The sequence below is a fragment of the Astatotilapia calliptera genome, chromosome 12 (assembly GCF_900246225.1).
Source record: "Astatotilapia calliptera chromosome 12, fAstCal1.2, whole genome shotgun sequence".
In the NCBI taxonomy this organism is placed as follows: Eukaryota; Metazoa; Chordata; class Actinopteri; order Cichliformes; family Cichlidae; genus Astatotilapia; species Astatotilapia calliptera.
The window spans coordinates 14,101,801-14,116,479 of record NC_039313.1 but is presented as its reverse complement, the minus strand read 5'-3'; the positions used below and the strand labels follow the sequence as shown (position 1 = coordinate 14,116,479).

At 42.3% G+C, this 14,679-nt stretch overlaps 1 protein-coding gene across 7 annotated transcripts in view; it reads right to left on the bottom strand.

Moving 5' to 3' along the window:
* Positions 1 to 952: 952 nt before the first annotated feature.
* pde4d (phosphodiesterase 4D, cAMP-specific) overlaps positions 953 to 14,679 on the bottom strand; it is a 206,100-nt gene continuing 192,373 nt past the window's right edge. For 6 of the 7 annotated variants that reach the window (XM_026186601.1, XM_026186600.1, XM_026186602.1 and 3 more), the window contains 10 exons: positions 14,325 to 14,437; positions 5,839 to 5,932; positions 5,561 to 5,736; positions 5,340 to 5,438; positions 5,068 to 5,232; positions 4,733 to 4,832; positions 2,907 to 3,061; positions 2,654 to 2,776; positions 2,357 to 2,539; positions 953 to 2,265 (listed from right to left, as the gene is read on the bottom strand). In XM_026186601.1, coding sequence (XP_026042386.1) covers positions 1,759 to 2,265; positions 2,357 to 2,539; positions 2,654 to 2,776; positions 2,907 to 3,061; positions 4,733 to 4,832; positions 5,068 to 5,232; positions 5,340 to 5,438; positions 5,561 to 5,736; positions 5,839 to 5,932; positions 14,325 to 14,437 — 1,715 coding nt within the window. In that variant the 3' untranslated portion in view covers positions 953 to 1,758. Of the gene's footprint in view, positions 2,266 to 2,356; positions 2,540 to 2,653; positions 2,777 to 2,906; positions 3,062 to 4,732; positions 4,833 to 5,067; positions 5,233 to 5,339; positions 5,439 to 5,560; positions 5,737 to 5,838; positions 5,933 to 7,284; positions 7,406 to 14,324; positions 14,438 to 14,679 lie in introns of those variants that run through there. The other variant, XM_026186605.1, reaches the window with a different exon arrangement.

The following is a 14,679-nucleotide window of genomic DNA, read 5'->3' as shown; positions in this document are numbered from 1 at the left end:
CCAAAAAACACACACACACACACACACACACACACACACACACACACACACACACACACACACACACACAGAGGGGGGAAAAAAAAGAATCAAGCAATAAATAATAAATTGAGGCGTAAAATATGATAGAAAAAAGTGAAGAGTTTTGGCTGTGATGTAGGGCGACAACGTTCAAGCCTATGTGCGCACGCGTTTTGGCGAGTTTAAATAAAACAATAAATGTAATCATAAACGAATATATGTATCTGTGCAAGAGTATCTGGATATCTGTAGAGGATATCTGACGACTGCACGATGGAGCTGATTGTCTTGTCGAAAACAAAGACAGTAACTGGAGTTAACGTCGTGTAGGCAAAAAAACCCTATAAAAACAAAAATGTGTTCGTGATGAAAAGCACATTTACAACAGGTAAAAGAAAACACAGTGACTGGAAAAAAGCAGCAGTTCTTGATGTGCGTGTCAAATAAGGGCAAGAAAATGAAAAGAAGGACGATAAAAAGCTTTCGTAGCATTTGTATAAAATCACCCTATAATACCATTTCTATTTCTGTATACTTGGAGCACTAAACAAGCTTCTAAAAAAGGTGCTTTTTGTATCAACTACAAAGCATTGCATTGTCTTAGGATGTGTTCAAAAGAACTGCAGGCAACGACAATTAAATTTAAAGGCTTGTAACAATGTAACTGAAGTGTGAAAACCTCGGCTTTCACGCTTCCTTCTCGGTGAAGACGCTCACCAAAAACAATAGTTATTATGAATGAATTCCAAAATTCAAACTGACAGGACAAACCAAATATGAGTACAGTGGCATGGAAATAGTAGTATAAATGCTATTGGAGCAAGTGCAAACAGCTCAGAACACTCAATGTAACCCAGCTGTAAAGATATCCCCTTCAAGAAAAAAAACAAAACAAAAAAACACTGAATATCTACGACACGTTTCTCCCCCATTAGTTTCCAAAAGTGCCCTCGTTTTCTTTATTTCTAACAAAACAGAGCCTAAGATTGCAAAAGTAAATTCTAGAAAATATCTGAATCTTACATACAGTACGATACAAAAAAATTAAAGAGGTCTAGGACAGCGACACAGCCGTTTCGATTTGAGCTTGGTGTCAGTCAGGTTTTCAAGGAAGACTTCCACAGCAGAAATGTGTCTCAAAAAGTTCCCCGGTGTGCTGCAGCTTTCATCTCTGCGGCGCCCCGTCAGGTTTTCTCGACCGGATGACAGCATAACGTGCCTCCTAATTTGTAGCGGGAGGGGGGGGATATGACCTAACCGAGAGGGAGGTTCTCCTTGAACACGCCAACAACTGTCTCTGTAGAGTATGGGCACTTAATAAAACACGGAAACACTGGCAAACCTTCGGGCGAGGCTGAGACGAAGCAGAAAAGGAGGAAAACGTGATGTTACGTACAGTAAGAACAGCACGGAGGAGACTGAACTGCTGGTCCACAAACTTAAGCCTGTAAAAGGGAGGGGGCTGTAAAGGTGAAATAAAGACACACCACTTCAGTACAAATGGGAATGGAAAGGAGTTTTCCTGAGTGCAAAAAAACTTGAAGTAGTACCAGTGGGCGTGTCTGAACAAAGCGGGCAGGGAGGAGTGGCCAAGGTGGGGAGCAGCGCACGCTTTGGAACCAGAAACATGGATGTATAAAAACCACACACAGATTCAACAAAACCCAAAAAATATTCTATAAATAATCATCTGTCATTACTAAGAAGAAGAGTTAATCAGATGCTGTCCATAAACTGCTATGTGTCAGGGGATTTCGCTTTCTCTTCTTCCTCCTCTTCCTCCTCCTCTTCTGCTACCTCTTCCTCGACAACACATGATTGTGAGCAGGGTGTTTCTCCCTCTTCTACTACCTCATCATCATCGTCATCGTCCTCCCCCACCTGTTCGTCCAAAGGTATCTCTGTTGATTCAGAGTCCTGCGTACAGAGTGTTTTAGAATCAGTACAGCTGTTTTCCTCCTCCTCCTCTTCCTCCTCCTCCTCCTCTGGCTGGCTGCCGCTGTCTTTCTCAGTGTCCGACTCCCCGTCCTCCTCCAGGGTGAGCTCGAATTGGAACTTGTCCCCTCCCGGAGGTCGAGTGCTGTCCTCAGGCTCGTCCAACGCAGGGGAGGGACTTTGGGGGATGGTGCTTTGGTACCACTCTCTGTTGTCTTCTAATGTGTCCAGGATGTCCTGGGCATCCGGATGGACCAGGTCAGCCCACGTCTCCCACAAAGGGTGGACGATATAGTCTATGAATCCAACCTACAGAGGACACGCAGGAAAAACAGGACTCTCAGTGTGTGTCTACACAGCACACAAGTACAGTACACTTATCTGCCTGTGTGTGTGTTACCTGGCTCTTTTCTACTGAGGCATTGTGTTTGTCACACATGGGGCTGATCTCCATGCCCCTCTCCCGTTCTCGGTCACCTTGGCTGAAAAACTCTTCCATGATGCGATCCGTCCACTGCCGGTACAGCTGCAGAGGCTTGGTGGGGTTGCTCAAATCTGCACAGTGCACCATGTTCTGGAGAACCTGAATGTGACCGGTAACACAATCTAAAACACAGCGCCAATGTCCCAAAAGACAATATAGACAGCAGCAGGAAATACTACAACAGAGACGTGGATATTAGACAGCCAGTTTTACCTGTATCCTGTCAGAATAGTTATCCAGCAGTAAGACACCAGAGCTGGTCACTTTCTTAGTTTCCACCATTGTTTTCAGATCAGCCAGCAGATTCATGTGCTTGGACATGTCTGTAGCTAGCACCTTATAAAGACCAACAACAAACTGTTACTAGTACTCAGCAAAGAACACTGTCGCTTAATTTGTACGTAATATACTACACAAGGCTTTCTACTCAGCCTTTATTACAAAAGATGAAACTCTCTTCACTTACGATGTCAATGACCATCTTTCGCAGTGATTGTCTTTGTTTTTTGGTCAAGTTTTGGAAGATGTCACAGTTCTCCTCTTGCAGGAGCTTGAAACCGACTGCTAGATGATGGTTCTCTAAGACGGAAGAGTCATTGTACATCAGTGCCAACTCTGAATCTGCAGGGGGGAAACGGTTGGTTAGTTTAGTTTGCAGAAACTTAGCAGGAAGCTGATAAGTCCGCTGGTACACTTCTGTACATCCAACTGGAAATTCTTTTCAAGTTGCTTTTAGGCTAAGCTTAAGTTGATACACGCTGCACGCCACTTTGTAACCCACCCCATCTCTTCCTTTTCATGCTTTGTCCTGTTAAATCAGTGTCTGCAGTCATGCATGCCTGCTCTTGTTCTGTTCTGGAGGTGTTGCTGCTGCTCTCAGTGCCTTGTGCTTTCCACACATGTGCATGTGCCAAAACCATACTGCCAAATACAAATTACCATAGATGGGAACAGCAATTCTAAACTGTGCATTTCAGTTTAATTAGATCCATAAGACAATAAATGTGCAACAATCGCCTATTAGTGCAACAAATTTCTCTAATGGTGTCTTGCTGAATTTTATGTGTGCTGCTATGGATTCCTTGGTGAATGAGCAGCAGAAGAAAGCCCCATCATGTTTACCGCTGAGAGATTTCCCACTCGCGGTCATTTGAAGGACCTCTAGCTGTATTTAGATTTTCCATTAAGATGCATTAGTCTTGGCCACAGTGAAACCGAGCAGCAGAACAGAGAAAGGGGATCCTGCTCCGTTGCTCTCTGGCTGACAGCAGATCATTCTGGTGGCACTTAACAAGGATGACTCACACTGCCTTTACTGCAGGGATTCCCCATTTGGGGCTTATGGTAAGCACTACACATTTTATGTGTGTGCTACGTGTATGCGACTGCATAGTGTGCCTTCTGTTCTGAGGCTGGTGTTAGTAATACTCTTATGCATTTGTGCCCAGTGGATATAAACTGCTTTTGTTTGAGTTTTCCTCTAAACCGCCAAATTAAGGTGATATTTGTGATACTGCTAACCATAAGCAAGTGAGTCAGTTAAAGTGAGATAACAGGGGTTTAGTGTCTAGCTCAGGGATACATTAACAAACACAACAACATGAAGCAGGCATGCAAGTCTGGCATGGTTATAAGCTCAGTTGAGATGCTTCTATCACTACTCTTGGTGTTAGTGAGTCACACAGATTATCTGGCTTTTATTTCTTTAGGTTTTGATAAATCTGTCTTTGTGATGTCTACCCTTCACTCAACAATGGAGATTACTGGAATTTAGCAACCAAAATGCAATGGCCTATAAAAAGAAATAAGACTCTCAGCGTTGATTAGCTACCGCTTGATGTAAACAAGAAAATATTGAGGTCAGCACATATAGTGTGGCTACATTTGTCCTCAGAAGGACGTTTTCCTAAGAATCCTGAATGATGTTGAGTACAGGGATTAGGGCAATTATTGATCGTCTCTTTGAACTCCTCTGCTTTGGAATCACATGTCAAAGCCATCACACGTGCCTGCAAAAAACATGCTGGTAAACACGTGCATGTGTGCAGGCACTAAGTGTTTAAGCCCAACCTGCACATTTTGGAGTTGATGCAAGAATCAATTCAGAGTTTGGATTAATTATGAAATGCGATTTATGAGAGAAATTATATTTATAATGCAGAGTGTGTGCATATGTATGCTTGCTAACGAAGCAGAGGCATCAATGTGCATGTTCTCACCTTTGTGCCAGAGTGTGTGCGTTTGTGAATACTTGGTAATGACACAGTTGCTAACACTCATATTCAGGCTTACTGGTGTTAATGAGGAACTGGTTCGAGACTCCGGGATGGTCCACGTCATGAATTGCACTGGCAAAGATGGCAGCGAGGATCTCAAGGTCTGTGAACACAGCCTGGAAAGAAGAAGAAGCAAGTGTTGAAGGGAGAGCGGAGGGCACTGATGCGAGAGTCAGCTCGCTGGATAAAAATACCCTTTCAAGTTTAGAGCCATTGATTGGACGTGGAGAAGGAGTTTGATTGAAGCTGATTGTGGAAGCATGGCCTACGTGTTTGTGAGTATATGCATGTCAATGCATGTGTACAAGAGTGCTCCATGTCTTTGTGTGTGTGCGTGCACTTGCACCTCACCTCAAGGGCAGGGGTGGATAGCAGCACGTGAGTTGACTGGGTGACGTCAGCAGCATGGATGTTGTTATGATAGGCCACATCGGCATGGTAATGGTCTTCTAAGGTCATCAGGTAGGTTATAAAGGTGTCAAGTGGAATTTTAAAAGTTTTTAACAAGTCTCTCTCCTGCAAATAAGAAATAAAGGGGGGGATTACAATTAAGACGATTTGGACAATTTGGGGATTCATCAAGCAGCAAAAGAGCCAGAAAAACAGAAGAAGGAAGTCTTTACCTGGAATATTGTGTACATCATGACTGTCAGTGGTCGATTCCCAGAAAATTCGGAGATTTTAAAAACATTAAGGCCCCATTTATTCACATGCTCCAACTCCTGAAAAAAATCAAAACCCCAAAAAACAATGAGATAAGATCAGAAATAAATTCCCTCAACTATATACATCAAATTGCACACACTGTGCACTATATTTATGTAAACTATGCACACAAACACACCTTAGCAAGTTCATCTTCGGTCTCGGTCTTGACCCCAAATCGAGGGATGTTCGAGTTTGTGAGGCTGGATGAGTGCTGCAGCTTTTTCACCCCACTGATCTGAGACATGGGCTTGTTCTTCTTCTCCTTCTCCTTTTGCGTTTGAGGGGATGGCATCTCGACTTCATGCTGCTTGTCTGGAGAGACACAGTGCAGAAAAAAAAGAACAGAAAAGTGAATACAAAGATTGTCACGATGCAGGAAGGAGGGCGAGTCTATCTACCCGTGTCATCACTCACCCAGGAAGGTGTTGGAGATGAACTCAGAGACTTGGTTCCCAGAGCGGCTCATCTCCGAGAGGTGCGTGAGCTCTCTATTCAACATCCTCTTGAACTGAAAGCGGAGCACACACGTATATGAATAATGGGTTCAGTGTCTCGGAAAAAGGCATAATCACAATTACTTGGTTTTTCAGGTCAGAGGTGTTCAGAGGCACTTAATAATGTCATTTTCAAGTAAAGAACAGAAACTGAAAACATAGTTCAAGTTCCAGAACGTGAAAAAAAAAAAATCTATGCATGTAAAGAAAACAGATGATTTGATGGCATACACATTCCTAATAGCAACAGTCTTTTGCAGACAGATTTTTAAAATTTCAAGGAACAATACAGTAGTTATTCCCAGAAATTTCACCTTCTCTCACTTTAACACACACACACACACACACACACACACACACACACACACACACACACACACACACACACACACACAGAGATTTAGAGGGCTGCTGCCCTGAAAAAACTGACAGCATTTATTTATTCCTCATTTGCTCTTAGCTCTCCGGTGCCTAATTGAAGTGGCAGGCCCAAATTTAGCTGCAGCTTTGGTTTTGAAAACCAAATTGATTGATGTGGAGGCAAACGCTTTAAATCACTGATGTTCCAAACCACAAAGTTACAAAACAGATATTTAAAAAACCCCCTCAATGCATTATTTAATTATGAATGAATTTAATTATGAAATTGTAAAATGCACAGTGTATATCAATGATTTATGTAAAGCCATACTGATCACTTTAAGCAAGCCATAACACCACAGGAGTCTCTTTAGAGCTCAGTCTGATTTAAGAACACCCACAGGCTTTTTTATAATGATGACACCAGAGGCTGCGAGCCACTTGCAGCCATTGTTGCAGAAAAGCGACAAATACAATAATTACAAACATATAAAAATAGCAACATATAAATAAAAATGCAACCTACAAGATTTCCAGATATCTGTATAAAGTAAAATTAAAAGATTATGGACCTAAAAAGGAGAGACCTAAGAGTTGCTGTTTTCTTTGACCTAAGAGGCCACTTGTGCCGTTTAACCTTTGAAACAACCAGAATGGAAATAACGATCCAGAGATTTTGCGAAAACATCTTTGCTCTTGAATCCAAAGTCACCTAAATTATCATTTTTTTCTGTGAATTACACCCAGGCAGCACCATGCGAGTACAACATTGGCTCTTCACATCAAATGCATCAAAATGGAAAACGGACCCAGAAATCTCACACCAATGCAGCAACAGTTTGAGGAGATATATGACGTGCTTCGTATATCTCAACTGGTCTGAGGGATGAAAGTTACAAAAAAACCACGTCCTCTCGATGAAAATTAATTTAAGCAATCACGTCAAACTAGGTGTGAAGCATATGAATATATAAAAAAACTACACTAATATAAGAAGGGATCTTACCTGTATGTATCCCCAGGACACAGAGAGCAAATAATTTGCTTCAGGCATTTTGACAAATCAAGCAAACTGATCCAGAAGCAGAAAAGGTGCAGGTTTATAGTCCGGTATACTGCTCAGTCAATGAAAACACTAGACAGCTAGTAAAACAAAGGCAGTTCCCGCCAGTTAAAAGATCTCAACCTGAGGAGCCCGCAGAGCTCAATTCCAAGTAAATCAGCTGTGCAGAGTCCGTAAGTGAAGCATTGCGTTCTTGCCCTGCAAATAACCAAAGAACCAAGCCGAAGAAAAACAGATTCTGACAGAGAAGCGGAAGAAACGTGTCTCCACAAAGATCAGATGCGAGCATATTGTGACCACACACGGTGACACAGATTGGCATGTGAACACACAGAGTCAGGCACAGGGATGCACTGCTGAGTCTGTGAATAATTGATGATGGTGCGGATGCTTAGTAGATGCCAAAGCACCAGGACAGCAAAATTTTTCTCTCAGCAGCTCCCAAACAGGACTGCCTGGCTGCTTCTGTATGTGTGACACAAGCTCCCATGTGAAGCGCACAGGCTGCCTCCCTCACACGGTCGTACGACGGCAGCGAATCAGGGCCCGGATATGAAAGAAGTGTGAGCTCATCATCATCATCTCTGATTGGTTTGGATTGGAACAGACCTGAGACTGCCTGCTGTTTGATTGGCTGGGACTGAGGTCAGTGGAAAAATCTACCCCTTCCCTTTCCTTTAATTCCTGCGGTGCAAGGGGGATGTTAGTTTGCGTATGCATGTGTGTGTGTGTGTGTGTGTACAGTACACACCTACATTTGTGTGTTTGCAAAACATGTTCATATAAGATGCATGGCCAACTGTTCTAACCTTCTGCACAGCTTGATATACAAGTGCAGGTTACCTCATCCAACATGATATAATATTTAAAAAAAGCTGAGGTCACCTTCCACCCCGGTATTCAAGCGAGGTGAGTCACAGCAGCATCACTGATGAGATGATGTAAACACACACACAAAAAAACCCCATCATTAGTCTTACAATAAGAATGAGCGTCACAGTTATCTGAAGTGGGCTCAATAGGACAGAAACTAAAAGTGCTGCAGCCACACAGGCTGCTCCGTGTGCGTGTCAGCAAGCTCGGGAGGTCGTCGCTTTAATCGAAGGCAAAAGATGAAACCTTATTCAAGCAGGAGTTTTTTGTTTTTCTTTCTGAAGCAGCACCAAGCGACAAACACCTCCAAAGTGAGTATATCCACCTGATGCTTTATGAGTGCATTTCATGTCTCCAGCAGTCATTTTTTAATGTTGACATCCAGCATTATTGAATTATCCGCCGATAATCTCAAGTCTTAAATTTGAAATTTTACAGGAAAACCCACGTTGAGTCAGCTCGCCAACGATGTCCCAGTGAAAAAAAAGGGCATTGACAGAGAGCTGTTTGCAGTTTGCTGCAATTCAAATGCACAGGGCATCTGAATCTTGTCCTACCAAAATGAGTGATATTAGATGTGTAAGCTCAAATAATTACTGGACTGCTTCTTGTAATTGCAGGTGTGGAAAATTCTGAACTGTGATACTATTCTTAGGATCTGGACAGGGGGTATTTCTAAGAAAAGCAGAACCAAACTTTGGTGAAAAACATGTTAACTTTGGACTTTGGTTTATTTAAAGAAATGTCTTAGTATAAACACTTGTGTATGCTCTTCAAATTACCTGTTGAGGTACTGGTCCAAAAACATTTCCAATCAATGTTCAGAGTTCAGACAGCGTGCAAGTTTTGATATTACAGCTTTACTGATAAATATTGCAGTGATGATGATGATGATGATGATGATGATGGATCATTTTTCTAATCATCACCACCATCTAACTTACCCCACCCCATAAACCAGGGGTGTCTGACACATGGTCCTATCCTTATTAGGGTTGTGGGGGTGGTTGGAGCCTATCCCAGCTACCATAGGGCGAGAGGCAGGGTACACCCCGGACAGATGGCCAGTCTGTTGCAGGGCAGGGAATGTACAATGAAGAGATAAAACTTGAGAGAAGAGCATGTTTGCCCCTGAAAAAAGGGCGGCATCAAACATCTGGGAGATGAGGGGAAAAAAGGCCCAGCATTTTATTAATTTCTATCGGCTGGCACCACATGTAAAACAGTGGAACACAACCGCACGGTAATTAACGCGTAATCCATGACACACAAGCATAAATGTCGGGGATGATGTCGGCCGCTAACATAGCTAACGTCGAAAGGACTGCAAAGGCTGCCTGCAAAAGGCCTTAGTAATGCTGATGAGCATTAATAAACAGAATATAAAATTACAATTGTCAAAGTTAAAAAGATTATTCCAGATCTTTATATGGTTCATATAAACTTCTTTTTAAAAATTTGAATCTTTAAAAAACAGTGAAAATTTGAACCATAATCAGGTTATTGAAACTTGCGCACACCCACACAAAACATCCACAGCCCCTGCGTTTCTTTAGATTTAGAGTCTGTTCTTTCTTTTTCATGTTGTGTATGTAAACGCACATGTGTGCATGCATGTGTCGAGTGTTTACATTGATTGAAAAGGGACCAAATCTGTCTCTGATTACTTTACGCCCCACTTCCACAGCCTGTTTGGCACTGTGAGTAATTTACAGCTACACTGGAACAGATGAGCCCACCGGCTCGCTGAGATCCAGTCGCTTTGATTGACTCACAGCCAAGCAGGCCAGCACAGGCCCAACACACACGCACATGTGTGCACGCACAACACATGGTCTCCTCTCAGGTGGACAGTTTAAACAACGCCCGCTTACACCTCACTAATCCACACAAACTCCCACTCGCTGTCACGCAAACACACACAAAGCAATAGCTTAGCCAAGAGGTGTGAACTCAAACTATTGGGTAAAAATTGGAAAGTGTCACACCGAGCATAGATGTGTGTTGTGACCAAAAATATCTGTTCCTGCTGTGTATATATAGCTCGCAACACCTCCAGATCAATGTATTTTTTTCGTTTCTCACATTCTGCATTTATTCGGGCAGCAGACGCCCCCTCTCCGCAGAGGGAGCAGGAACACTTTAATTGTTGTCAGTGTTATAGATGAAATGGGTCTGTCACCCATTCATGACATACAGAAGACACCAAGGAGGAAATCCATATGTAGGAAGGCTACAAACAGGTAATGGTAAGACTGGTTGGTGGTTCGATCCCCCGGCTCCTCCGATCCACACATAAAAATGTGTCACAGGGCCAATACATAGTGCATGACTGTTAGGAAAAGGGCTGTACCACACAAATACTAGTCCATGTACCATTTATAGCACAAAGTATACCTATGAAAACTAAGATCAGCAGCAAGATGCAAAAAGCAAAGAGAACTAGCCACTAATTCAGCCACTGAAGAATGAGTCTGAACCGCATCGCATGTGTAAGCCCTCCTCGCTGAACTAGATCCAACTTTTAGGGACAAGACAGTTTGAATTCTTAAGGGAAGCTACATGTTATTCAGAAAAAGCAGAAACCTCTCCTCGCACAGATCTGAGATCAGTGATGTGAGGCTGCTAAACTAGGTGTTTCCTAAGGAACCTCTTGCTCTTTCTTGAAATGAGCTGCTAAGAAACACTAATAGTGAAATATCAAAAGAATAATACTTTTAATCATTTAAAAGTATCACTGCAACAAGTGGAGGAGATATAATCAGTTACTGGTTATACTTGCACATATTGTCTGTTGGCCTCATTATTTGAAACTTTGGCCACATTTAATAGCAGCACCTGCCATTATAGCAGTGTACATATATAACAGGAAAAGCATAATTTAGCACAGGTCCATATTACAGACTTTGGTATTTACTTTACCTGCTGCAACAATTAGAGAGTCATTATGAAAACAGAAGATATCCACCAACACCCACTGGCTGCTGCTGATTTGCAAAAGACAGGGAAGCTCAACCTTACAGGTTTAGGTTAAAAAGAGAAGTGACACGATCCAGATTCTTGTTCAGGTGTGGCACCAGTCGCACTGCAAGTGAATCAGACTTACTAAAACGGTGATGCCAGAAAAACAGAAAGAAAGTTTTAATGAGTCACTTGCCATATGCCAGGAGATCCGCAGATGAGATCACGACACAACCAAAATACACAAGTCTTAACTCCTTCCCACATAAAAAGACATTTGATCACCTCCCCAGTACCCTTAATGACGAGTTCTGAGACCTCAATAAACATCAATAAAGACAATTTTTGACGACCATCAGAATAGGTTCTAGGTTTTTCCAAGGGACGCCCTAGTAAGTTGTATACAAAAAGATCACAATCACTAACTTCTGATTCACACCTTGTCATTTTGTTCTGGAAGAAACCACTCAGTTCAGAAAAGAGTAACAACAGTTGCCCATAGTAGGAGTCCAAAAGGGGGAAAGAGTTCTTGCCTTTAGTAAAAAGGACACCTTCGAACCTGAACATCCAAGCATGACACCCTGATATTTCAAATGAGAAAACAGCCAACGCTAATCAGACTTGACTAGTGCACATCGATCTTACAGAAGAGCAAAAGAATCCTCGAAATACTTAATCACACACAAAGGAAAAATATCTAACCACGGGAGTATCCTGAACTTGAACCCACAGAGAACCAACAAGTGTCACCTCAGAGACCTATACGAGATTACAGCAAAGCGTCTAATAGACACGCTGTCTGTTAGACGTGTGTCAATTTCACACTTTGCCTCTGCAAAAGGGTGAAATAGACACACATGCAGAAGTTGAATTACCAGCAGGGGGAGATAATAATAATAATAATAATAATAATAATAATAATAATAATAATTTTTAAAAAAGCCAAGAAGTCAGTAGTGAGTAAAAAAACATGTGAAGTACATTTCAGGGTCCTTAATCAGTAGAATCGATTAAGCTAGGTGGCTAATATGTACATATTGTCCGTGTAACTGTGTTAATAATGTCTAAGAGTCAAAGCTGGAAATGGACAAGCTATGCCAGTGGCTCAGCGATTCTATTACAGGTTTTGCCGTGATACTGGGTTGCAGAGACATGTGCACTTTTAATGTCAAAGAAGGTGTTACAACTGCAAACGACTTGTTTCATTTGGTGTACAATGGGTGTGTGTGCTGTGTGTGTTTTTAGCTACTGTGTGAAAGTGCATTAAGTAGAATGGCAGTACGAATGTCCTGGAGGGCAAACTGACCTTGCCTAACCTACTGTTACAGCAGCCTCTAAGCCTAACAGAGTAACCTTGGGAATAGTGATATTCCGAGGTGACGTGCAGTATTTCACCAGAATATATTGTGACCTGATTTGAGAGCAGAGATGATGAATGGGAACCCACAAGGAACTGTACTTTATGGGCGGTGAGTTTTAACAATGGTCCCAAACACTGAGAGAAGTGATTTTTCCGTAATTTTATTCCATTTTCCTCAAATGAATTCAATCTTTTTTTTTTTTGGTTTCTTTTATTTATCTCGACGATGAGCTGAGGATACCTTTAAACACCGATGTTAAAGTCTGCGGGCTCCACACATAAAGTAATGGCCATGTGTGGGAGATGTAGCGACTGTATTACATGTGATGTCTTTGTCTGTACGTGTGTGAGTGTGTATGTGTGCATTGCTGGAGTGAGATAGCAGGGCGGCTGAGCCTGTGGCTGTTGCCATGACGACCAAAGATAGCTGTGCTGATAAAAGAGAGCATGTTACAGTTTTTCTTTTACCTCTCTCTCTCTCTCTCTCTCTCTCTCTCTCTCTCTCTCTCTCTCTCTCTCTCTTTTTAAAGAAGTGATTTTTTAAAATTTAAATGAGGTAGATGTGCAGCGTGATGTGTGTGATCGCACTAACATCAGAGGTGAACCTGTGCTTTTTGTTTGATTCCTTTGTCTGTCTCTCCTCTTGGTTCGTCCCACCTCGTGTGACATCACAGTGTGTGACATCACCACAGCCCAGAGCTGATCAGCATTCAGAGCAGCACACTAACACTCTCACACACACGGACACACACACGCAGTGGAAGCGACTGAGCATGCTCATACCAAAACTCCTCGCTTGCATGACGATGCTATCGCTAACATATATAAATGGTAAATGGTAAATGGCCTGCATTTGTATAGCGCTTTTCTAGTCCATAGGACCCCAAAGCGCTTTACACTACATTCAGTCATTCACCCATTCACACACACATTCACACACTGGCGATATAGACCATACAACATAAACAGACCAATGTGCGGTGTAATGACTGACGAGTATTAAGAAAGACATTAAACCACATAATCAAGCAGCACATAGATCAACCACACACACAAAAACAAACAAAATGTGGAAGAATCAAGTTTCTACAGTGCTGCTTTTACAGTGGGTTCATAACGAGTCATTATTAGGGATGAGGAGGTCTGAAGACAATGGAATTATGTTTAAAATCAACTACATCGACAGCCTGTGATACAATGGATCTCACTATTGTTTGTTAGTTTGCTAATGCAGTGCTAAAAGTGACATAAGCTTTGTCCAAGAAAAAAACCAAGCCATTACGGCATTTAAACTTATACAAGAGTTTTGTATAAGATGAGTAAAATGACTGTATTTTTACATTTCTTTTTCTTTTAGATGGACGTGTAAAAACACAGGCGTGGGTTAGCAACATGACAACTCCCATGAAAGTGTGCTGCACAATTTCTTTTTAAAAGATATATAAAGTTAATCATTGAACGCAGTTCTGTTAAGCAGTCAAGCTTCATTTAGTAGTTTAGCTTCTTAGCACTTTCAATCTGCAGGAAACTCTGTATATACTGTAAATATTTGTAAAAGTGCAACTTCAAGTAGAGTTTAGCACATACAGTGTACTGCATGTCCCACACAGCATCAGCACTACACTATATTTTGCTCAAACGCCACAAAATTAAAACAAAGCAGACAAACACTAAAGTGAAACCCAGGAAGCAACTTCCACATTACAGAGACAGAGAATACTTATAACATATACTGCCATGAATTAAAAAAAAAAAAAACCCACAACAACAACTTTTTAGCTATTCTTACCTTGTTTGAAGCCATCTCACTGACTGAGTGTCTCGTCTGCAGCGTCTCCAGCTGGTCCAGGCACCAGTCCAGCTCCTCCAGGGTCTCAGTGGCCAGTTTCTGGTAGGCCTCCTCTGCAGGGGCAAGACAGGAGGGCAGGGGATCAGTAAGGACCCGCTTCAGAGGGCTAGTGGACGGTCCAGGCCCGGGGTCTCCCACCCCACAAACAGCTAAGCTGGGATACCCCGAGTAGACACATGGGTGACTCTTCATACTGGACAGGTGAGCCAGCTGAGGGGGTAGGGGTGGGGGGCGTGGGAGCAGGGCCTTTATGTCCCGTATCCTAACCCGCAGATGAGCAGAGGTCAGCTGTAGC